This window comes from Heteronotia binoei, chromosome 21 (genome assembly GCF_032191835.1).
Source record: "Heteronotia binoei isolate CCM8104 ecotype False Entrance Well chromosome 21, APGP_CSIRO_Hbin_v1, whole genome shotgun sequence".
Lineage (NCBI taxonomy): Eukaryota > Metazoa > Chordata > Lepidosauria > Squamata > Gekkonidae > Heteronotia > Heteronotia binoei.
In genome coordinates, this window is record NC_083243.1 from 116,819,499 (window position 1) to 116,846,042 (window position 26,544).

Genomic DNA, 26,544 nt, shown 5'->3' on the forward strand with positions numbered 1-26,544 from the left:
AACAGCATATTTTAAAAGAAACAAAGCTGAAATTTATAATTATTGTCCATCATTTTTATATAGTGAGGGTTTTCAGCATGTTTATACAGCCTTGCCTTTCACATCCATCTATGCATGTCTTCTGCTGAACTTGAACTGCTCTGTTTGGAATATGTGCCTATACATTCAAATTTGCCTGAAGTATACCAATGTCCTGTCTTAAATACCACTGAGAAAAATGCAGGCAAGAAGAAAAATGCCCCGCCGGTTGGGCCGGGGGAGGATGAACTTATGCTATATATCAGCCCCTTTTCTTTTGTTACCTGTCTTTAGGGCCAAAGAATTAACACTGGCAAAAAACCCCAACTGAATTACAGCAGATGCAAAGTAGGTAGACCTATGGCTATTCTTTCAACAGTTTCAGCCGACTGATGAAGTACAACAATGATATTTATACACAAAATAAAAATTGTGTTAGTTAAGGATGAGAAAGCTGTAATTTTTATACATTTAGAGGCAGGAATCTAAGCTACAATAAATTACTAATGATTTCTGAATAAATATAAAATTAAAAAGTGATACAATATAAGCCATACCTAATTTCTTTGTTAATGGCATCCAGCTGCTCCTGAAGCATCATGGCTAAAGTCTGGGCATCTGCCTGACCACTAGGTGACAGGAGATCAACTGAACTGAATATTGTTTCTCTGTCATCTTCATCAGAGATATCAACATCACTCTCAAAGGCTTGTGCGACATTTGCCAACACACTTGCTTGCTGTGCACGCTCCCAATCTTGTTCATTTAGAGTCTGAACCTGTTTAACACACATAACCCCAATATGAATGACCAGTTTCCTTCTATCATCTAAAATAAATATAAAATGAATATGACATCACTTACATGCTGTAGGTTATCCATCAAGACATCAATGTTTAGAATGCAATAAAACCAAAATGTCAAACATTACCAAAGCATAGTGATATGGACCTAACATAGTTGTACAAAATACGCACTAATACATAAATTCAACCTTATAGTAGTATGACAGAAATAACCATTGTTTCAGTACCTACAGCAAAATTCTCAGTGTTTTTATCTGTACAATCTTGGTAGAGAAAAGATCCAAGTGGGCAGCTGTGTTAGCCTAAAGCAGTAGAACAAAGCAGGAATCAAGTGGCACCTTTAAGACCAACCAATTTTTATTCAGAACGTAAGCTTTTGTGCGCTCTCTTAAGCACACTTCATCAGACGAGGGGATCAGGTATTGCGACCTGAAATAAAAGCAGTCTGGGAAATTAACTGGTCACATGGTCACATAAAACAGTGTTTTATGTGACCATGTCCCCAGTTAGTTTCCCAGACTACTTGTTTTTCAAGTCACAATACCTGATCCCTTCGTCTGATGAAGTGTGCTTAAGAGAGCGCACAAAAGCTTACGTTCTGAATAAAAATTGGTTGGTCTTAAAGGTGCCACTTGATTCCTGCTTGGTAGAGAAAAGACTTTATTCCAAAGATCTCTACACACACAGTACAGGGAACTATGTGTACCTGCTCAATAGCTGATAGCCTGCCTGTGGGGTGGGGCCTGGATTCAACCCTGGCATCACAGTTTTAGCACAGAGAAAGCCAACCTTGCCATATGTTAAGTGCTGCACCCACAATCCTACTGCAGCTGGAAACCAGATACAGAGCTGTAGGATACAACTGAATCATATTCAGTAGGCAGTACTTCTAATCTGCCAAACCGCTTACAGTTCAAGTCAATACATGACTACTCAAAAGTAAGTCACTCACAGGCATGGAAGATTTCCTTAAATATTTTGGAGTTTATGGATAAGAGTTACTCTAATAGTACTTTTTAAATGCTCTCCTACCTTTGAAGGTTCATCTCGAAGAGCAGCCAAACGTCCTTTCTGTGGACGTCTTAATACAGAGGTGCTGTAAGAATCTGTCTGGCTGTCAATAATGGCTGCAGGTGCTAGTGGATACCTAAAATCTGGTACAATGCCCAAATTCGACCGACTGAAATAAAAGTAGACACCATCTTTAGTGTAACTATAGACACTGTTAAAGGTGATTTTAAAAAGGGAACAAAAGCATTCATTAAATTAATAATCTAGCAAGGGGTGTCAAACATGCGGCCTGAGGGCTGGATCAGGCCCACACAGGGCTCCTACCAGGCTCATGAGCAACTAACTGTCATCTGCTCCCTTCTCTCTCTTTTGTTTCCTTCTGTGCCACAGCTTGCTTTGCCAGGCTTGCTCAATTGCACAGTAGCTACAGAGCAAGCCTCTATTTTCTCCATTGGCTGACAAGCATATGAAGCAACTTATGTAAGAACATAAGAGAAGCCATGTTGGATCAGACCAATGGCCCATCCAGTCCATGTCATACAACGGCAACCCCCCCCAAAAAAACCCAGATGCCATCAGGAGGTCCATCAGTGGGGCTAGGACACTAGAAGCCCTCCCACTGTGCCCCCCCAAGCACCAAGAATACAGAGCATCACTGCCCCAGACAGAGGAATCCAACAATACGCTGTGGCTAATAGGCACTGATAGACCTCTGCTCCATATGTTTATCCAATCCCCTCTTGAAGCTGTCTATGCTTGCAGCCGCCACCACCACCTGTGGCAGTGAATTCCATTGTTAATCACCCTTCGGATGAAGAAGTACTTCTTTCTATCAGTTCTAACTCGACTGCTCAGCAATTTCATTGAATGTTCACGAGTTCTCATATTGTGAGAAAGGGAGAAAAGTACTTCTTTCTCTACCTTCTCCAACTCATGCATAATCTTGTAAACCTCTATCATGTCACCCCTCAGTCGATGTTTCTCCAAGCTAAAGAGCCTCAAATGTTTTAACCTTACTTCATAAGGAAAGTGTTCGAACCCTTTAATCATTCTAGTTGCCCTTTTCTGCAATTTTTCCAATGCTATAATATCTTTTTTGAGGTGCAGTGACCAGTACTCCAAATGAGGCTGCACAATTGATTTATACAGGGTCATTAGGATATTGGCTGATTTGTTTTCAATTCTCTTCCTAATAATTCCCAGCATGGAGTTGGCCTTTTTGCACACTGTCTTGACATTTTCAGTGAATTATCGACTACAACCCCAAGATCCCTCTCTTGGTCAGTCTCCACCAGTTCACACCCCATCAACTTGTATTTATAGTTAGGATTTTTGACCCCGATGTGCATTTCTTTGCACTTGGTCACACTGAACCTCATTTGCCATGTTGACGCCGACTCGCCCAGCCTTGACAGATCCCTTTGGAGTGCCTCACAGTCCTCTCTGGTTCTCACCACCCTGAACAATTTAGTGTCATCTGCAAACTTAGCCACTTCACTGCTTACTCCCAACTCCAAATCATTAATGAAAAAGTTAAAAAGCATCAGACCCAGTACTAAGCTCTGGGATACCCCATTACTTACCACCCTCCACTCCGAAAATTGCCCATTTATACCCACTCTCTGTTTCCTATTGATTTTAATTAATTTATTATTATTAATTATTTAATTAATTATTAATGTACAAAAGCTTGCAATGCCCAGCCATTTCATGTTTTCCCCTGGATCTTAGGCTCAATGCATTGATCATGAATGTCAATGAATTGACCATGAATATAATGAATGTCAATAAATCAAAAGTAAGTTTACAACTTACAGACACATGCCTGAACAACTGAACAGCATACTCAAGATTGCTACAGCACAGACATTGTCTCCAGATTTCGATGCAATAATTTAGAGCAAGAGGGGTCAGTTATCAGAAACTGTTAAATAAACAAAGTATTGTAAGTGCTAATCTTTTAAGTATATTTTACTTGAAGTTTAAAAAAAAATTAAATTGTATTGGTGTCCTTTATAAAGTGTTTATTTTCACTACCTGGCATTACGTTTTATGATACACATGGCCTGGCCCAACAAGGTCTCATTTATGTCAGATCTGACCCTCATAACAAATGAGTTTGACACCCCTGATCTAGCACAGAAGTCTTTTCATTAGAATTTATACCTATGATGAAAGGAAGAGCCCCTGATCCGCATCTGATCATTTTCAGCCCTCAGTGCTTCAATGTTTAATACTAGCTGATCCTACAAAGAAAAAAGAAGTTACAAATCAATTCATTTTACTGCGTTTTCTCCAACATAAGGTAACAGAGACCAAAGGAACCGTACCAAATGCCCTCAAACTTGTGAAAAAAAATCACTACACTGATAAGAATTATTAAACCTTTTGTACCAATGATTACTCAACACTCCTCAAGGTAATCAATACTGCATTTGGCTGGTTCATGTCCATTCCTAGTAATAAATGGTAGTTTTATACCTCTCCAAAAGCATACTCCATTTGTATTTTGTGGTCATGCCCAAGAGCTCAAGTTACTGGTAAACAGTACAAAAGACCATTTTTGAAGATATAGGGGTTGGTCCTTGATTTGAAATCTCAGACTTATTTCTTAAATTATTGATCCCAGAGAGGTCTTACTGTATCACACTGACTCTGCAAAGATGGTATTTGCACATTACTGGAAACAACAGATGTTGCCCAGCAAACTGGAATGGTTCTTAAAGATGCTGGAATTATCAATAATCAAACTAACAGCAATTCAAAATTCTAGGAGTGTTTTGACAATAACTACTAACAATTAGCTGCCTTTTAACCACATCATTAAGCTTTTAGAAATGAATGGATAAGAAAGGAATAATAATTAATATACATTCTTGTCCTTCATTTTTAATTTGTAAACAGGATATGTTGTTTGCTCTGTGTACTGTATACTGGTTACATATTGTTGCATTTTAATAGAAAGAAGTTTTTAAACTTATCTTCCAAGTATGCATTCTTAATGTTAGTAGTAATTCATTTCAGTATCAAAGCTTTATCAATTTATGTATTTTAACTGAATAAAAGCTATAGCATTACTTTATAGCAGTTTTATTTTCAGTGAATACCTTTTCATTTTGCAGCTCCTCAACTTGTTTTTTAACGTTTTCAATTTCACGAAGAAGAGCATTCTGTAAAAAAAGATTCATTCACAAGGTCATTAATAATTAAGAGGCTCAATTCTTGATATCTTTAAGTTCAGAAATGTCCCAACCACTCCCAGCTGGGAGTTGCGCTGGACTCCCCACACACCCCAGCCAAGCTGAGGAATCCCGAAGCCCTGACAGGGCAGGATGACAAGGCACCTACCAGCCAAGCCACAGAAGTGATGCCCCAAAAGACCACCAGGTGAGGCCCCAGATGTGGGTTGAATGACACCACACTGCTGTGTTGCTGCAGAGGGGAAGGGGGTGATGTGGTGCCAGGCAAGCCCAGCCGCCCCCAGGCATAGACGGCAAGTGCCGCATGGGCCAAGTTGGCATCTCCAAGGAGGAAAGGTTTCCTGATGAGCATGGGCAAGCTCAACAGGCATGGCTACATTCAGAGCCCCACCGAGTGTCCCTGCTTATCAAGGGGAGCAGGTCTAACCTGGTGGCCAATGGGGGAGAGCTGGGGAGCTGGGCAGGGTATAAAGGAGCAGCGAGGAAGGAGGTTGAGGAAGAAATGGCAGAGCTGAACTAGGCACAGAGAGAAGGGCAGTCCTTTCAAATCCAGCTGGTGGAAAGGCCACCAAAGTGAAGCTAACCTGGCCTTCCATCTGTTCTGAAACGTCTAACTGTACCCCTGGGAAGATCCACTTCGGGGCCAAGCAACAGCCACTGGAGGGAGGGTGCCAGTGGAAGAGACAGGGCACAACAGAATTCCACTATAAACTTATATATACTACTTCTAATAATATTGGTTTACTATTAAACTTTTAAACTCTTGTCTCCTTTTGTTAGGCAAGGTTTTTATTGACATCAGCACTAATGTCCTACTATATCATCCGATTCTTTATTGGTCTCACTATAAATAGTTAGATAAATATCTATTAAAAGGAAACGACTGCATTCCAACAAATGATCATAGCATTTGCAATTACTTTATCTTCCAGAGCAGCCATTCTTTCTTTAAGATGAAGCTGAAGTCTCTCATTAGATTCAGACAGAAGTTTGTCAACAGTATCAGATAAACGTTTGTTATGTTCCTCATTCATTTTTTCTCTTTGTCGAGCCTAGATAGACATAATAATAAAAAAAAGTTCGTGAAGTTTACCTTCCTACTAATTTTTTTACACACACAGAATTGTCAATGATTTCTATGAGTCTGTCTGTTTCTTGGATATGGAAATAGTGAACAACTATCTTGCATGTATTTCAATAGTTTTCTGCTATAATGAACAAGCTTTTCCAACTTCTACAAGTATTACACTATTCAATGAGAGTTGCAACTGGGCCTGCTGAAGATTAAAAAATGCAATGGGTCCAATGTGGTATTTTAAGGTCTCTCAAGCTGTTTGGTCAATAATGATGCAAGAGGCTCCTTCAAAGATAATGTAATAAAATAAGCCATTTTAGTTAAGGTGGCTGACTTTGCTTTAAAAGGGAGGGAAAACACAAGCACAGAATTTATTTGCTCTGTGGTGGCTTCCCTTTGTCACACTGGAGAGCTGGAAGCAGAGATTCTAGAATGCATGCGTTGATCCGTGTTTGAATTCATTGTACTATGGCTCCAACAACAGCAGCAATGAGAGAAGACTGATGAAGGGTTAAGAACTGTGAAACCATAAAGAATCCAGGAAATACGGTCTTGTTCTCTCTGTGAGAAGTTTTACAGAACGTCCCTAACTCCACCCAAGCTTCAGACCTTGAGAAGAGGCTGAAGGCGGTGCCTTATAGATTTGGAAAATTGAAAGGACTGACTGGGGGAGTTAGAGAGAGTGTGCATTCTATTGTTTGCTGCACAGATTTATTATTACATGTTTTTGCACTAAAGGTTCATTTACACACATTCTTGTGTAAGAGTATTAATCTAACCGGTGAGGTTGTTTGTATTCTTCATAGTACACCAGTACCTGTATTCTTGCATTACTATTTTCGATAAGGAGGGAAAACACAAGCACAGAATTTATTTGCTTTGTGGTGGCTTCCCTTTATCACATTCTGTAACAGGAACTTTCCACTGGGATGTATTAGGAAAATAGTATTGGACTGGATTTGAGAAATGGTTATGGAAGGATCTGGAGAAGCCACTGTGTTTTGGAGTAATTACTGAATATTTTTCTACTTTTTCTAATTTAAAAGAGGGAGGAAAAGGGGGGCATCATCTTGGCCAATGGCTACACCCTCCTGAGCAGCTGCTGTTCCAGATACTCACATAAAGCTTAGGCAGGAGCCAGAGGGCCTGGCCTATGGCTTTTAGCCAGAGGTCCTGGAAGATCCAGTTGTAAAATTCTGGACTGGGCCTGAAATAGTTTGCTGTTCTGTTTTTCAGTTATTTTACATCTGACAAAGGGAGCTTTGACTCTCAAAAGTTTGTTGGTCTCTAAGGTGCTATTGGACTCAAATCTAGCAGTTATACTGTTCTGCCTTGCTGTGAGCCACTTTGGACCCCCAGGGAGAAAAGTGTAATAGAAATATTGAAAGAATAAACTACATTGTTTAAACATACATGGAATACAAGGCTATACTTCTCACTACCAGCATACATTTCATCATCATTAGACAGATGAAGGAAGGAGCTGTGGCTCAGTGGAACAGCCTCTGCTTTGCAAGCAGAAGTTTCCAAGTTCAATCCCCAGCATCTCCAGGTATAGAACCAGGCAGGACGTGATGTGACAGACCTCAACAGGAGACCTTGGAGAGCTGCTGCCTGTCTGAGTAGACAATACTGACTTTGATGGACTGAGGGTCTGATTCAGTGTAAGGCAGATTCATGTATGTGATAAAAGAAAAAGACAAATACCGGCTGTCATTGCCAAGACATACCCTTTGCAATTCCTGGTTCTTCTCCTCCAGCTGTGCTTCCATCTGCCTCAATCGTTCTTCAATGTTACCATGCCTTTCTTCAGCCTGCCATTTTAAAAATCACACTGTAGTGAAAATCTCAATGTACTGGGAAAAATTATTAGAAAGCAAGCATATCATGCTTTATGCAGTTTTGCTCACACACTGCAAGATGTTTAATTGCTAATTCCCAGCCAAAGAAAGGATGGATTCATGTGTCAAATGAGCAACTAACCCTTGTACCCTGAAACAGCTTTCTTTGGCTGATGGTAAATGAAAGTCTCAGCATAAAATAATTCACTTTTCTCATAACAAAAGAAAATGCATTCACATTCTTTCTTCTCTATATTGTCCCCATCCCACTGCCTCTAATTTTAGCACTAAAAGGGGGGGGGAGAGCAAAAAGCAGCAAGCAGAAATAAGGACATCTGTCCTTTGTGCAAATTCTACCTTCCTAAGCTTGGAAGTAGCATCTTTAGCTGTAGAGATCCCAGAAGACAAATGGTCAGGCTAAGAAGCCAAAACAGGAAAGGTAACAGAAGAAACAAGAATGAAAACTAAGAAAGGTACCACAAACCCATTTCTAACTATTTAACATTTTATGGCTTCAGGATATAGATATACTTCCAACAGAAACCAGAGCAAGATTTTATAACAGAACTTACAAAAGAGCTAACCAAGCCATTCCTAAACATTAGAAAGCAAATCTGGGTTTTTGAGTGATCCAGCAGAAAAAAAAATGAACAGGAAATAAGAAAAAAATTACTTTGTAAGAGAGAAAGTTGTTTCAGTTGAAGAGAAGAATGTTTTTCACTGTATTACACACTGTGTTCCTACCTTGGTAAGTGCTGCAACCCTCTGAGCCAGTTCAGCCTCTACCTCTGGCAGAGTTTCAGCCTTTCTCAAAGTCTGTTGTAATTTTTGCTCAGCTAGTTCCAGTCGTTCTTGCAACTGTCTATTCTTATCTTCACTCTAAGGCAAGAACACAGAAAGTTTGTTTGCATATACTCACTGCTGCAGGCAAAATTTAAGGTGCTCTTTTGAACTGTTCTCTTCTCTGGTGGGAGTCATATTATAAGTAAAGACCAACATGGAAATATTGGAGAGCACAGATTTTATAAGGTATTTGTTAGAGCTGCAGAGATGACAAGAGCTACCTCATATGTTACACTGCTCACACAAATGAGACTATTTCTATGGGAACACATATTAAAAAATTCAGAGAGCGATTTTTCCAGCATGAATAGATACTATGAGTGCAAGAGTGAAACACAAAGATTAAATGAGGATTTTATAATTAAACGAAGCTCTTTAATATGCTGTTCTAGATCATAATGCTGATAGCTGTTGTTCTCATCATCATAAGCAGCTTTGTTCTTCAGATCATGCCCAGATACGTACAAAGCCTCTCAGTAAATCAGTTATACCAGGAGCAAACTTAGAGTAGCCTGGCAACTGGGTGGGGACATGGGAGGGTGGTTATCAGCAATAGCATGATGTAACTTCCAGTATTCCCCAGAAGTGACTTCATAACTCTAGGAACCACAGGAAACTCTATGATAAAACTTTATTTTCCAGTGATTCCTAAAGAGAACTAATGTCACATCTGGAGTCTAGGAAGTAACATCAATCCTCTAGAGGAATCTTCAAATACCTCTATGATTTTACCATAAAGCTTCTACTGATTCCTAGAGAGGTATGACATCACTTCCTGGTTTTCTTGGCATATATCATTGCTGACAGCAATTTTTAAAAAAAATATTTCAACCATTGGCTATTGGAGTGCTAGCAGATGAGGAGCAATTGGTGTGGAAGATCTTACTTGGGGAAACCCTCAGCAAAATGAAAGTCTGTCATATACTGTAAGCAACTGAAACAAAGACACTGTATTGTCTCATTTAAGTCTACACTCCTTGCTGTACCTTGTTAGATCAGGCACCCTCTTTTCCATTCAGAACATGATCAGTCAGAGCTAGACAGACCTGCCAATTCCTTTATATGGTTCAGTCATATTAATCCAATTGCATCTTAATTTCATAGCCTTAAGTAACAGTAAAAAATTATTCTCAAAACACAGAGTAAATGCTGAAGCAGGGCCACTCTGGTCACTGAAGTATGGATTCTTCCTCCAGCACTAAGAACCTTCCATCAGTGAAAGCCTTCACACTTAACGGAGCAGAATTTTAGAACATGAGACATTAACATAGTTCTGAGAGAGTGACTGCCATGTTACCTGCACTACTGCAAATCGGCATATGATACAAGACTAACATAATGTGAACACAACTTTGTACTATTCATTTAGACAACAGTAACTACCTGTCGGTGCAGGGAATCTTTATTAGCAATTTCATTTTCAAGTTTATCATTGAGGTCATGCACAGATGTAGCTTCACGTTGTGCAGCGAGGTAGCGTTTTTCAAGGGTTGTAATACGTTCTTCCATATCTTCCTTTTGAGCCATGGCCTAAAATTAAAATTACTTCTTGTGAGATTAAGAAATACACAGTTCCTATTGTTCTTTTTTGTTTTAATTTGCTCTCCATTGACATAAATAGTCTTCAAAGTTGGATGTAGAAAAAAACCTAGAAAATGCTTACACGATCCATTTGCAATAACTGCAGTTTGTTTAATTCAGATATGTAATGAACTGTGCCTTTCTCAGCCCTCAGAGTGACTTTTTTTTATTTGTTCGATGGAGGAATTTTCCCTGAGTGGGAGGATATTAATCCTTCTCTTCTTGTCTAGAGTTCCACTGATATTTGGGACTCAGGACTGGTCACTGCTTACTTTGGAGAGAAAATGGTAACAAATCCTAAGAAAAGGGGCAGGGATCTGTAAGAAATTGATAACATTTCCAAAGCTTTGTATACTTTTCCCTAGGGTCAATTAGCAGGTGGTAGCTGCCGGTGAGAAGTGGGTCCTAATGCTGGGGAAGCACTGGCCATGCCAGCCTGTTCTATGGAAGGACTAAGGGGCATCTGAGTTAAGGAAGTTCATTTCAGATGAATCCAACTTATTAGAGTGTTTATTTTTTAAGTTTGCTTTTTGACTCATCACTCCGATTTGGGATGCCTTTCTTTTCATGAGACAAGTTACTAGGAACTTTTTAAAGCACTTTTTGGATTGTCAGTTACCTTGAGTTCTGCTAGGCAGAAATGAAGCTAATAATAGCAATCTTTTTTAAAAAATCTTTTAAAGCTGCTAGGTTTCTTTGTATGCCTCAGGCCTGGTGGCTGATCCAGGCAGCTCCCTTTGCAATACAAGGGGTTTTGCTAAGGAAATTCAAGAGGGAAGTGAGGTAACCTGCCCCACCTTAAGTAAAAGAAGTTATTGATATGGCACAAGGTTCAGCTCTTCAATGGAAAAATGTCAGGAATTTCATTGGGCTACTGTAAACATATGTAAGCCTAAAATGCAATCCTATGCACACTTACTAAGGAGTAAGCATCACTGAACAAAGTGGGACTTACTTCTGAGTAGACACACAGGATTTCACTGTAGTTTGGTCTTTGAATCCTGGCCTATGTGATGCTGCAACCCTAGGTCTGTGTTCATAAGAGGACCTCTTCATTCTAGGATCCACCAATATTTATTTTACTGAATTTTAAGTCTATACTGGAGACAGTAAGATCAGCAGCCACAAGAATACAGAATCATCACACAAACATATATTAAATAATTTCTTAGCATCAAAACTTTAAAATTTACACTATTTTCAAAGTCTCCACAATAGATACGTTAAATAATAAAAATGCACTTAACTCTAAATACAAGTTAAACCATTTTCACTTCAGAGCTTACAGCTAAATAAAATGTCATACACAACAACATTATCTCTGTACTTCCAAACCACATATAATTTAGGCCAAGGGGCAATTAAAATCACAGAATAACTACTAGTTAAAACTGACAATGTCTCACCTCTCGTACATCTCTTTGCAGCTTTGTATTCATTTCTTCAGATTTTATTAAATCTTTTCTAGCAGTGTCAAGATCTTCTTCCAGTTCTGCCACCCTATTAGAAAGGGTAGTAATACGTTCTTTCATTTGAGCTTGCTCCTTAGTTTGCTTCTCAACGATATCTTGAAGTTCTACTACTTTAGCAAGGTCTTCATCATGACTTAGAGAGCCATTGGAAGATCTCTGCGGAGGGTGAAAATCTATTTTATTCTTTAAAAATTCAGCACAATACACAATTAACTGAACTCTAATAAGTTTCCCAAGTTAAGCCACCATGATTCAAAAGTAGAGAAAAAGTTAACACTGAGAGAAAGCATGGTTACTTGCTGCTTTCCAGAGCAAAGTCTCGATTTAAAACTAGTTCCCCAAAGCCCCTCTCCTGAAGGTGAAAATAAAGGTAAGTATGGGAGAAATTAAAATAAATGTACATATAATTAGTTATTACTTTATTCTGGTAATGGTAAGATGGTCCTGGATGTGCAGCACCATGCTCAGGTCTCTTCACAGAAAGCAATGGATAACTCAATAAACTGTTTTGTACCTACCTTCCCATTAGTGCTAGGTGTATTTTCCTGATCATGATTAACATCAGGCATCCCATCAGCCTGTGTTCTTTTTTGATTGTTTTGTTCTTTCAAAATCATTAACTGAAATATGAAAATAAAACATTGCATCAAATTGTGTACAGCAAAATGATATTAATTTTGAAATAGAAAAGCAGCTTGTCTGGTGCCATGATATTTAAGAGATGTTCAGATGAGTGTGATCGGCAGTCAAGACAAGCTGAGGCCCTGTCTTCATAGGAGAAAAAAGGCCATCTCTGCAGCACCGCCTTGATGCAGAACCCTCTACCACAACAACTTAATTGGGACCTAGTTTTTTTAGTTTCAGGCACCTGGTGAACATTTTTTGTTCTCTTGTAGTCTTGCTTTAATTTTGTTGACTTTTACATTCCTTTTTGCATTGATTTTTTTTCTTACAGGCTGTGTTTTGTAGGGGTATGAAAGGTTACAGCTTGCGCCAGTTTATTGGACCTGCTGCAAGTTGTGGCCAATAGATATAAATGATTGCTTATACAGCAAACTTAGTTGTTTATTTGTAAGTCATTATGGATTCTTTATGTTAAGAGGATACGGAGGAAAATCATTTAAGTAGGTGTTAAGGATTTACACTAAAATGTCTCTAAAAATTAGAAAACATCATGTATGACAGGTTATAAATACTACTCCGCTCAGTGTTAAAGTGTAATTAAGACTACTCCCCATAGTATGTTTAATCTTTTGTTTTAAAACAATTTTATAAGTAACATATGGTAACAAAATTATTTCTTAAATCTTAATAACTTCTTTTATCTACCCAATATATTACTTTCTACCCACCCCTCCCCCGTTACTTGACCCCCCCCAGTGTTATTTACTTAAAATGCTAATATTTAAAGGTACCCTTATCTATTAAAACAAAAACTTGTATTCATCTTCTTCTAAAACTTCATCATTATCAAAAATTGTCCAATGTCCTTTTACTTTCCACTCTTTTTCTACATATCTTCTGAACTTTTTCCATTCCTTCTTAAAAACTTCTAAATCATAGTCTTTTAATGTTCTTGTTAATTTGTCCATTTCACTCCATGTCATAACTTTTATAATCCAATCCCATATCTCTGGTATTTTTTCTTGCTTCCACAACTGCGCATATAATGTCCTAGTGGCTGAAAGCAAGTACCAAATTATAGTTCTATCTTCTTTTGGAAATTTTTCCATTTGTAATCCCAGCAAAAAAGTCTCTGCAACTTTCTTAAATTCATATCCCAAAATCTTAGTAATTTCTTGTTGAATCATCTGCCAATACTTTTTCGCCCTTTCACAAGTCCACCACATATGGCAGAAAGCTCCTTTTTTACATTTCCAACATCTATCTGGCATCTTATTATTCATCTTTGCCAATTTTTTAGGAGTCATGTACCATCTGTACATCATTTTAAAACAGTTCTCTTTAATACTATGACACGTTGAAAGCTTCATAGAATTTTTCCACAAGTATTCCCAAGTTTCCATCTGTATTTCTTTATTTACATTAATTGCACACTTAATCATTTGAGATTTAACTACTTCATCTTCCGTAGACCATTTTAACAATAATTTATATATTTTTGAAATTAATTTTTCATTATCTTCAAGCAAAACTATTTCCATTTCTGTTTGTTCTTTTCTTATCCCTTCAGTTTTGATATCATTATCCACCAAGCTCTTTAATTGTTGCATTTGGAACCAATCATATTTATTGTCCAACTCTTCAGCAGTTTTCAATTCTACTTTGCCACTTTTTAAATAATTGATTACATGACAACCACTTTTCTTCACCTATTTCAGCTGTTATTTTTATTACTTCAGCCGGCACTATCCATAACGGTTTTCTCTCATCCCCATATTTCTTGTACTTCATCCATGTATTTAACAAGTTACTTCTTATATAATGGTGAGAGAAAAAACTGTCCATCTTCTTTTTTCCATAATACAAATACGCGTGCCAGCCAAATTTATTTCTGTGGCCTTCCAACACTAAGAGCTTTTTGTTTAACAGCATTATCCATTCTTTTATCCACACTAAACAAACTGCTTCCTGATACAATTTTAAATTCGGTAGTTGAAATCCACCTCTCTCTTTTGCATCTGTCAGAACTTTCATTTTAATCCTTGGTTTCTTCACAGCCCACACAAATTCTGAAATTTTCCTTTGCCATTTATCAAATTGTTTACTTTCTTTCACAATGGGAATAGTATGAAACAAATACATTATTCTTGGTAGGATATTCATTTTAATTGCAGCTATTCTACCCAACAATGATAAATTAAGTTTGTTCCATTTTAACATATCTTCATCCATTTTACGCCATAGCTTCTCATTATTGTTTTTGAATAAATCAATATTCTTCGTTGTTATCTCAACACCCAAATATTTTACCTTGGAGGTAACTTCACAGCCCGTTAATCTCTTTAATTCTTGTTGCTTATTTAATTGCATATTTTTGGATAGAAATTTTGATTTTTCTTTATTAACACAAAGTCCCGCCAACTCCCCATATTCTTGTATTTTAGCTAACAACAAAGGTGTAACTTGTACGGGGTTTTCATTTATAAACATTATATCATTTGCAAATGCTCTATATTTGTAAGTAAATCCTTTTATTTTTAATCCTTCTATTTCTTTGTCTTCTTGAATCCGCATCAGTAATATTTCAAAGGTCAACAATGGGGAAAGCGGACAACCTTGTCTTGTGCCTTTACTAATTATCATATCTTCTGTAAGATCTGCGTTTATACATAACCTTGCATGTTGTTCAGTGTATATTGCTTTTATCATTCTAATAAAGCTTTCTCCTAACTCCATCTTCTCCATTACTGCAAACATAAAGCCCCAGTTTAAATTGTCAAATGCTTTCTCTACATCCGCAAAGAATAATGCTACTTCCTTTTCTGAATGTCTTTCATAATATTCTGCAATATTTACAACAGTTCTAATATTGTCTCTTATTTGTGTTTTGGGAAGAAACCCTGCTTGATCCTCCTTTATAAAATTTATCAAATATTGTTTAAGCCGTTCTGCCAAGATTCTTGTATATATTTTATAGTCATTATTTAATAACGAAATTGGTCTATAATTTTTTACATTCGTGACATCTTTATCTTTCTTTGGTATCAATGAAATAACAGCTTCCTTCCATGTGTTTGGTATTTTCCCTTTTACTCTTACCATGTTCATCAACTTCTGCAATTTCGGTGTTAACTTATCTTTAAAGGTTTTAAAATATTTAGCTGTATATCCATCCGGCCCAGGTGCCTTTTCATTTTTCATTGAATTGCAGCCTCAATTTCAATTTTTTCAATTGGATTATTCAAAACTTTTTGCATGTTTTCTGTTAAGGGTTCTATTTTTATCTTTTGTAAATACTCATCCATCTTTTCTTTCTGTATTTTACCACCTTTAAACAACTTGGCGTAATACTTAAAAAATTCTCTTTTTATTCCCTCCTGACTAACCACCTCTCTTTCATCTACCACAATTTTATTAATAATTTTATTTTCTCTTTTTTTCTTCAGTTGCCAAGCCAAATACTTTCCAGATTTATTTGCTCCCTCAAAAGATTTCTGCTGCAGTCTTTTCAAATTCCATTCCAATTCTTTATTTAACAAATGTCTCATTTGCACTTGTAATATTGTAATTTCCCTTATAATTTTCTTTTTCCCTGGCCTTTTCCTCAACTCCCCTTCTTTTTTCTTTATTTCATTCTGAATGTACAACAGCTGTTTTTCTTTTTCTTTCTTATCTTTATTATCCAAGGTAATCAATAATCCTCTCATTACTGCTTTATAGGCATCGCAAACCGTCTGAAATTCCATATCCTCTTTATCATTCACTTGAAAGAAAGCTTTAGTTTCATTTTCTAGGTATGTCACTATTTCTTTATTCTGTAGTAAATCTTCATTCAATCTCCATCTTCTCAACTTCTTAGACAATTTTGTAATCCACATTATTTGGTTGTGATCAGCCCCAATTTTGGGTAAAATCTCTATTTTCCTTGTTATAAGACCTAAATCTTTAGTGCCCCACAACATATCAGTTCTGGAAAAAGTTTTATGCTGAAATTTAACACCTCAGGGTTAAATTTCTTCCATATATCCTCCAAATGTTCTTGTTTGACCAGTTCAAAAAAAGGACTTTGGCAATTTCCCTTTTTTGTTATCATCCCCCCCCCCCCGATCTATCCAAAGAGTTCTTAATTGTTCCATTAAAATCTCCCATTATCAAAACTTGGTCATACGTCAGTTCATCAAGTTGTTGCATGATGTCTTTAAAAATAAAATCCTTTGCACCATTAGGCGCATACAATGCCAATAACAACGTTTTCTTTGCATTTAATATTATTTCTACTGCTACAAATCTTCCAGCTTTGTCTTTGAACACTAATTTTGGCTCCAATTCTTGTTTGATATAAAAAATTACTCCCCTTTTCTTCTGTTCAGCCAGTGAAAAAAATTCTAACCCCAATTGTTTATTCCATAAAAATTTGTAATCCTTTTGTTTAATATGCACTTCTTGTAAACAAACTATATTACAATTTTGTTTTTTAATCCAATGAAACGTTGCCCTTCTTTTTTGTGGTGAATTTAGTCCATTTACATCCCAAGACAATAATTTGTAATCCATCATGGTGCAAATTCTTTATTTTCTTCATAAAAACTACGCAATTCCTGTGCATTTGTGATTGTGATTCTTTTCCCCTGAAGTTCAAAGCTCAAACCTTCAGGTATTATCCACCTAAACCTCATTTCATTGTCCCGTAGTTTTTCTGTCAGTTTTTTATATGTTCTTCTATCATTTATCACTTGCCTTGGCAACTCCTTCATGATTCTTACTCTGCTGCCTTCCACTATCAATGTCTTTTCAGAGTTTTTACTCATGATCTTTCCCACCATTTCTTTTGTCATGTATCTTATAACAACATCTCTTGGTAGATTATTTTTCTTGGCATAGAGTGAGTCCACTCTATACATATAGTCATACATATTTTTAGTCTCTTCAGGATCTTCCTCTAAAAATTCTGCAATTATTTTTATTATATACTCTTTCAAGTCACCATCTTCCTTTTCAGGTACTCCTCTCAGATGTATCTGAGTCTCCATCAATTTGCAGTCATGGATTGTCACTTTTTCTTGTATTTTCAACAAGGTGGAGTCATGTATTTTCATTCTCCCTTCTACCTCCTGCACGTTTTTAGATTTTTCCTCTGTCTCCTTCCTGAGATCTTCCATATCTTTTTAAATTTCTTCTATAATTTCTTTTTTTGATGCAGTTATCATCTCTTTCATACCTTTCATCATTGCCTCTAATTGGTCCTGCATTTTCTCCCATGAAGTGGCCCTTGTACGGCCTTGCTTGTGTTCTGACATTTAAAAACACTGAAAATTTTGATCTCACCAACTATCCAGTTCAAAAGATTAGAGCTTGCTTTTTACAACAAGCCTAATTTTGCCATCCTCAGAGCTTCCCAGACCAAAATATTAATTTTTAAAGTTTATAAATCCTTCAAAATGGCGACTGCGACTTTTTACTGCTCTCTGCAACTTTTTTCCCTTTTTTTTAAAGGTTTCTAAAGTCCATTACAAACAATATGTCCAATAGTATTTATCCTCTTCTTATCATCTCAATCAATTCCAACAATTTTTAATGTCCCAAATACTTTAAAAACATTATTTTAATTTTAACCTCCAAGCAATGGCCGCCGATGTTTCTCAATGGTGTTATAATCCTAGAGTAGGCTTTTCTTCCTCTGCTTCCTGCTTTACTTGCCACCAAATCCCGTTTCCACTTGCAAGGAGATCTCACGATGCTTGATGTATTTCCTGTGTTGATTACATATGCTGCAGGTCTATGACGATGGTGCTTTTTTTTCAAAACCACAAGTAGACCAAACAATAAATTCCTTTCCACTTTTTAGCACTATCCTTTAAATTTACAGAGTCCAAATTTCACCTCTTCCTCCCTTCTTCTTCCAAGCATACTAGATTTCCATTTCCCACCTTCTGAGTTTATTCTGTTTAACTGCAAACAGTCCCGGAATGAAAGATAATCATCTGTACCTTCTCTACCGGTTATCCAGATTCACACCGTTCTTGCGTAGCTTTAGATGTTTAACAAAGTCCAAGAAGGTTAGGATTCTGTTGAGCTTATGTCAAATAAATGACTCTGAGAACTTCTGCAGATGATGAAAATGCAACTCTTCCCAGAGACCCCTCAAAGCCTCAAAGGAGCCCCCCCCCCGGGACTCCCTTTTAGCCAAGGTAAATCTCCTCAAAGTTTCTTGAGCATATCTTGGACTAATCTCTGAGAAAAGTAGGCAGTAGGAATTAATTTGCCTTCCACTACCCCAAACAGAAGTTCCAGCCTGCTCCCGTTGTGGGAAGCAGCTCAGCTCGACATTTTCCTCCCCCGGAAGTCACCCATAGTATGTTTAGTCTTTATCAACCAAGCTGTACTTAAAATATAGTTTGACTAGAGTTTACTTGGGCGATGTTTTTTTATTCATGATGATTGATCTGCAAGTCACATTTATCAAATCACATTAAGTAAATGGCATCATTAAAGTGCTCTTAGAGCCAACTGAAACATTTCAGTGGCATCATGGCTACTGAAAACTAGTTGCACAGGGAAAATAATTCAGATGAACCCGATCTGAACTTGATTCAACTGATCAGGTTTATTATATCACTTATGCAGTACACCTGAATCAGCCCTTAGAATTCTGGATGGGACAAAAAGCACCAGAGCTTTTATACAGGAGCTCCCATTAACACTACAAGATTTCCAAAGCCTCCCCTTCCTGTCACAGTGGATTGTGCTCCTTACAAACATGCTACAAACAGAGTTCACAAGATGGATTTTTGTTTAAACCTACCTCCTTGTGTGTAGTACCTAGTTCTTCTTCCAACAAGCTACATCTTTCAAGTGCTACTCGTAATCTTTCCCTTACCTGAAAAGGTAAAGCATGAGCATCAAGAAATTTTGCCACCATTAGTAAGAAGTACATACCTAGGTGTTTTTATTGAAAACTCAGGATTTTTTAATACTTACCAATGCATAGGAAAAACAATACATTATCTTTGCATTCTCAAAAGCAACGAAGTATTCACTGACACATGACTGAGTCAGAAAAGCAAAAAACAAAAACAAACAAACCAATCATCTGAGACGACATGGTGAATTGATTTAGATTATTTAAATCTGTTTTTTCAACTTGTAACTTCATTTCTTGAATAAGCATGCATACTAATTGCAGTTACAGTTAAAACACGTTGGTTTATGAACAGATATAACCTAGGATGGTGGACTGTAAGCAAAATTCTGCTCGTCGAATACAGTTTTTCTGACCCTTCTTTCCACTGCAGTCCTCTATAATCACTCTTTGAGCATTTGGAGATTATTATACAATGATTAAAAAAGCTGTCCATGAGGATTGAGAAACCTTCTAGAACAGCATGAGATGTGATGAAGGAGGTTGCAGAAGGGTGGAGGAAGTGATAATTTATTATTTATTTCTGTAGATTTTTTTTTCTGTATTTATTTCTGTATTCTGTATTTATTTCTGTATTTATTTATTTTCCATAAAGGCAATTCAGTCAGCAATTGTGCTGCTGCATTCTGCACCAGCTGGAGTTTCCGGATCAATCTCAAGGGCAAGCCTGCATAGAGCGAGTTAAAATAGTCCAACCTGGAAGTGACTGTTGCATGGATCACTGTAGCTAAGTCCCGAGGAGCCAGATAGGGTGCTAGTTGTTTGACCTGCTGAAAATGGTGAAAGGCAGGTCGTGCAACAGCTGTGACCTGGGCCTCCATAGAGAGGGTGGCATCCAGTATCACACCCAAACTCCTCACCTTCTGAGCTGGCACAAGAGGTGTGCCATCCAGGCTGGGGAATCGGATGCCTGATCTTAGCCCCCCACAACTGAGGTACAGGACCTCCATCTTAGTTGGATTAAGCTTCAGTCGGCTCAGTTGTAACCAACCAGCCACTGCTTCTAATGCCCTGGTCAGATGGTCTGGGGCAGAATCTGATAAGAATTGGAAATTCCCTTATCACTGAGCAGAAAATACTTACACATCCTTTTGGATCCCAGTCATAATCTACATGCCTCTGCAACACCAAATCTTCAGCTCAGAGACAAGAAAACCTGTAATTAATGAGTTTCTATTTCCTATACTAACATATTAACACCCTTAATTAATTGGTCATAACAGATTAATAAAATCTCTTAAATCATGTATATCCAGTACTTCAGCAATCAACTTTCATTACCTTTTCATCAAGGGCTTTATGATGTTCAAACAGAGACTTTAGTGCCTTCAGAACTTCAACTTCACTAGAGACTCCTGCTGGAGACTGAGCCTGTCTTTTTACAACTGTCATTCTAAGGGACCGCTCATGTCGAGAGACAAGACATTCCAAATGTTCTAGCAGCAGCTGAAAAGCAAGAACAATCAATAGTCTTCTCTAGAAGTTTTTGGGAGCAGCATGAAGAGAAAAGCCTGTCCTACGACCTTGGCTTGATTTCTTTCTTTCCTCCACTAGGAGACAGAAGCAAGAACTGATAGTTTAAGAGTACAGAGTTTCCTAACAACAGTAATGGGGATCTGGCCCTCCTGGTGAACGTTTTATCTCTAAAAGCATTTAACAGGGTGGAAAGGACAGATTCTATGACAAGAGGAAAGCTGAGGACAAAAATGCCTCTTCCTTAATTTCCAGAAGGTTGGGTCTGAAGTTCTCTGTCTAGGGAACACCTAACCACTAAGAGCAGGAAAAAACCAGCTTCATGGTTGTTAAAAACAGCCTTATATTTATGTGTGGGTTTAGCACACTATATGATTTTATAGCAGTTCCATTTTATGGGTAAACTGCCTCACACTGTATAACTGCTTTATCGTTTTTCTTACTTCTTGGTGATTTTGAATTTAAAAGTTTAAGTATTTACCAGGGTGCTTTATGCTTTCTTTGATGTACATTATGCCCTCCTGTTTTCTTTGATAGCTGTGCATTGAAAATCTGTTAATTATTAAAAATAAAGTTTTTAGAAAACAGCCTCATGGTTGCTTCCTACCTTGATGGGACAGAGAACAGGATCTTTGAGGAGCCCAATGCTGAGCTTTGGTAGAAGGAGAAAACAGGTACAGGGAGAAGACTAAGCAACCAGAAAATACCAGATATCTCCCCTACTCAATGAAAACAAAGTATATAAATATACACAGACTTGAAAAATGCACAAAACACAAGTAGTATAAGAAAATTATCAATCTATATGGCAAAAAAAAAATCAGAATACTGTGTTACACACACTATTGCTAAAAAATGCAAATGCCAATAAATGTCTAAAGTAACCATATATCCAGGGGTTTTTTTTAAAGCAGGAACTCCTTTACATATTAGGACACACACCCCTGATGTAGCCAATCCTCCAAGAGCTTACAGGGCTCTTGGTACTGGGCCTACTGTAAGCTCCAGGAGGATTGGCTACATCAGGTGTGTGTGCCTTGTATGTAAAGGAGTTCCTGCTACAAAAAAAGCCCTTCTATATCAAACCACCCAAAAGGAATACAATTCCAGGCTTCCAATGGAACAGGGGTGACCAAACTGCAGCTCGGAAGCCACATGCAGTTCTTTCACACATATTGTGTGGCTCTCAGAGGTCAAGGAGGAACTTAATGCAGGCTTACTCTCAAGTAAACATGCTTAGCATTGGGACCTCAGTCAGCCTCTGAGCACTGACCCATAGGTAGGCGACTATTTCCATCTTGTTAGAAATGGGGAAGGAGGGGGAAATAGGTGGGCTTGCAAGCTCTTCTCCACCACAGAGACCTAGCATGGGGAAGGAGAGAACAAGAGTCAAGGGAGCCACTGGAAGGAGGGACAGAATTAAAGAGGGCAGCACAGGGTTCCCCCTTTGTTTCATAGCTCTTGTATTTACTAACCTTGGAGTCAAGGCAAAGAGAGATGCATAATGATGCAAACGGTGGTCAGTGATTTATATGGTACATGTGGGGTTCCTTCTCCCACTTGTGCCAAAAAGTAATTCCCTAACCATTCCCTATGTTGGTCTTATGGGGACCGCAATTCCCAGGCTTTTTTTTTTTTAAATCTCCTTCCAGCAATGTTGTGTTGTAAAGTGCATACATATGTATTTTATCTTTCTGTGCGAAGAAAGTATTAAAAGTTTTAATAAAGATGGGTGTGTAGATATTTGTTCATGTCTTACACCTCTCAAACATCTGATGTTTATTCTATGTAGCTCTTACATTAAGCAAGTTTGGCCACCCCTGCTCTAGAATTATACTTCAGCTATCTTCCTGAACACAGAAATGGGGAGAATCCTCTACAATTAACAAAGCCAACTAGCAAGTAGACAACCATTAAATAAAAATTCCCAAAGACTTTAAAAACTACTTTTAAGGGGTACTAGTTTAAACATGCAAGTTTCCGATTGCATCTTGGAGGATTTCCAATATCTAGCAAACACCTGCTAATGCTAGTGCCAATTCAGGCTTCAAATGGACAAGTGATTATGCCTTGTGGAAACTTCTGAGAATGCACTCCGGAATTCTAAATTAAATTCAGCATTCAGAAAGAAAACTTTGACTTGTAAAAGTCTAATGCAGGGGTAGTCAAACTGTGGCTTGGGAGCCACATGCAGCTCTTTCACACATATTGTGTGGCTCTAGAAGCCCCCACCACCCAGCCAGCTGTCTTGGAGAAGGCATTTCCACTTCCACCTCCCCCATCTATTTCCTTCCTTCTTTCCCTCCCTCCCTCCCCCTCTAAAGTTAAATGTGTTCTCTAAGTCCCATCCCATCGCTGCATTGGCTGGCTGACTTGACTTTGAGAAGACATTTGTCTCTCTGCTGGTTTGTGGACAGGGGGCGGGGGCTTGGAGAACACATTTGAAGTTAAAGGTGCTTTCTTTCCACCTCTCCTTCCTTACTCCTCCCCCTATCTATTTGCTTTCTTTCCACCTCTTTCTCTCTCTTTCCCTCTTTCTTCCTTCCCCACCTCCTTCTTTCTTTTCTCTCTCTCCCTTCCTTTCTCTCTTCCTTCCCTTCCCTCCATTTGCTCTTTCTTTCCACCTCCTTCATTCTTTCTTTCCACCTCCTTCTGTCTTTCTCATTTGTTTCCAATTGAGGAAGCTAGAGAATGCTTGCCAAAATATATCACTTTCAAGAAAAAATTCAGGAAACAAATAGTTCTAGTTATCTAGTAGTTCAGTTCATTACCATCAAAGATCAGTTAAAAATTGTAATAAATAAGATGTTGTGCCAGCAGCTCAAGGTTGCTTTTATTCTTGCCTGATGCACTCTCTCTCTATGTGTGTAATAATATATAATTGCACAGTGAATCGGGCAGGGACATGGTCAGCATTTTGGGAGCTGGTGGGACAGCGAGTCCAGGTGTGTTCATGTCTTGTGGCTCTCAATCCTCTGACATTTATCCTATGTGACTTTTATGTTAAGCAAGTTTGGCCATTCTTGGTCTAATGCATGCTTTATGACCATTTATGTTTGCTGTATTTATGCAAGTGTTCCCAGGAATATGTAGACAGATATGCATTCCAAAACATTTGGCAGGCATGTATGAAAGTACCTCAGATGATTGCAGCTTCTCAGCATATTATTACCATGTGTCTGTTCGTGGATGTAAACAGACTATTCATAGTTTTCACCTGAGTTTCTCATAGAGAAAACACAAAGAACACTTGCTACCATAAAGTGCGAACTGTCATCAGCCTAAGAAGATGCTTCATTGCTTGCCATTTTCAGATTTTTAGCACATCACTACTTGAACACTGGCTGTGGTGGTGCACCAAATGAAAGTCATGTTTAAGACAAATATCCCACAATAATCTCTCTGCCTTGCATACTATCTAATACTAGCTATATAAACAGTGCATAGCCACCCAGAAGAAGCAAACCAACCCTTGTATTGTTTCTTTCAGCTTTAAGTTCTGCAATTTCTTCTTCCCTTTCAAGGAGTTGTTCTCTGCATACATTGAGCTCTTTAGTAAGTGCTGCAAACTCCTGTAAGACAATTTATAAGAAATTCATTATAGAGGCATCAATAATATGGCCTACACACAAGTTGACAAGAGTAATTTTAACTAAAAACTAGAAAATATATTATGTAGTGGTGGTCCCACCATGAACCCTTGAAATTTTGTTGCACTCCCACACTGGAACAATAAAATAATAATACTTTTTATTTGTATCCCGCCCTCCCCGCCAGGGCAGGCTCAGGGCGGCTGAGTGTATAAAAGTGTATTATACTAAGCATACTGAGTATATTTTACATGAAGCTACATCATATTGTTACATCATATACATCCCTATTAATTAATGGCATAATAGTATACATTTTTAGAACAGTGCTTTTAACTGCCTTCACATCCTTTACTTCTAACTGCCTTCAAAGACTGAAAATATAACATGAGCCCCATGGTACACTGAGTTCAGCACCTGTTTCCAGGATGCCAGACACTAAGGTGAGAAAGGAAATGCTGCTCCCTGCCCCATCACACATACCACCAACTGGTATCCAGTACCCCACTGCCTTTGAAATTGTAGATTCCATTTTGGTATCTTAGTAGATAGAAGTTATAAGTGCTGGTCCAAGGAAAACCCAAATATGAAATCTATATAACATTCTCTATTTAGAAGAACCATAATTATATAAACTTCTGCCATACTGATTAGTGTTAATAGAGGGTATCAGAAGAACTCTGTTTATACTTAATACAGCAGTTAATATACCTAACAATCATGACCTTGTCTAATCCTCTGTTAAAGTTACCATAACCACATATTGGCACAGTGAACTGAAAATTTTTTACCTGTTTTAAGATATAGTACTTCATACATCTACTACTAGCTTAATTTGGTAGGCAAAAGAAAAAAACTTAAGAGATGGGCTTAGTTCCCCTGAACTTTTCCAAAACACCAAGTTGATCTCCTACTTGCCCACTGGAAAAACAGCTTGATTTTTATGGACCCAATTCCAAGCCCAGAATGACTCAGAAAGGATTCATGGGTCCCTGGTATTGTGGGAAGTAGGAAGATAGACCAACAAGGCGAAGTTGGCGTCCCACCCCCCTTGCCCAATAGCTAGTCACTGTCACAACCTCCACAGCAGTAAACAAGCTAGGAGGAGGAAATGGTTCTTCTGCAGTGCATACATACAGTCTGAACCCAAAAAGAATTTGGAAATGGTATGCACCCTTTCACACAGAAGGTTCCAAGTACTACAATAATAATAATAATAATAATAATAATAATAATAATAATAATAATAATAATAATAATAATAAACTTTTATTTATACCCCACCCTCCCCGCCTAGGCAGGCTCAGGGCGGCTAACAGGACATGGTAAACCATGATACAGATAAATAACAGATAATATAATTAATAATTTAGACAATAAAACCAATAAAACAGTATGACATTAAAATACAATCAAATGGCGTATAAGATGGCTCGGTATTACTGATCTTATCAGGAGTTGTCTTAAAAAGCTAGCTGGAAGAGGGCAGTTTTGCAGGCCCTAGGGAACTGGTTAAGATCCCGTAGGGCCCGCACCTCTTCCGGCAATTGATTCCACCATTGGGGGCCTTTGTAGAGAACGCCTGTTCTCTGGTAGCTTTTAATCTAGTTTCTTTTGGCCCAGGAATTTCAAGAAGATTTTTTGAGCTTGATCGCAGTGCCCTCTGGGGAACATATGGAGAGAGGCGGTCCCTAAGGTAGGCAGGTCCTCGACCATATAGGGCTTTAAAGGTAATGACCAGCACCTTGTAACGAACCCGGTAAACAATTGGCAGCCAGTGCAATTCCCGCAGCCCAGACTGCACATGTTCCCACCGAGGCAGTCCCAGTAGCAGCCTGGCTGCTGCATTTTGCACTAGCTGCAGTTTCCGGGTTCGGTACAGGGGCAGCCCCATGTAGAGGGCATTACAGCAGTCCAACCTCGAGGTGACCGTTGCGTGGATCACTGTTGCCAGGTCGCCACGCTCCAGGAAGGGGGCCAGCTGCCTCGCCCGTCTAAGGTGAAAAAAGGCGGACTTGGCAGTAGCTGCTATCTGGGCCTCCATTGTCAAGGGAGGCTCCAGTAGAACTCCCAAGCTCTTAACTCTGCGCA

General features: G+C 38.2%; 1 protein-coding gene across 7 annotated transcripts in view; it reads right to left on the bottom strand.

Annotated features, from left to right (window-relative positions):
• PPFIA1 (PTPRF interacting protein alpha 1) overlaps nt 1-26,544 on the bottom strand; it is a 104,629-nt gene that overhangs the window by 33,596 nt on the left and 44,489 nt on the right. For all 7 annotated transcript variants that reach the window (XM_060263267.1, XM_060263273.1, XM_060263270.1 and 4 more), the window contains exons 3-15: nt 24,334-24,435; nt 20,672-20,836; nt 19,274-19,348; nt 12,366-12,467; nt 11,782-12,003; nt 10,178-10,324; nt 8,696-8,830; nt 7,841-7,924; nt 5,956-6,087; nt 4,943-5,005; nt 4,002-4,081; nt 1,857-2,004; nt 576-796 (exon numbers count right to left, since the gene is read on the bottom strand). In XM_060263267.1, the coding sequence (XP_060119250.1) occupies nt 576-796; nt 1,857-2,004; nt 4,002-4,081; nt 4,943-5,005; nt 5,956-6,087; nt 7,841-7,924; nt 8,696-8,830; nt 10,178-10,324; nt 11,782-12,003; nt 12,366-12,467; nt 19,274-19,348; nt 20,672-20,836; nt 24,334-24,435 (1,676 nt within the window). The remainder of the gene's footprint in view (nt 1-575; nt 797-1,856; nt 2,005-4,001; nt 4,082-4,942; nt 5,006-5,955; nt 6,088-7,840; nt 7,925-8,695; nt 8,831-10,177; nt 10,325-11,781; nt 12,004-12,365; nt 12,468-19,273; nt 19,349-20,671; nt 20,837-24,333; nt 24,436-26,544) is intronic.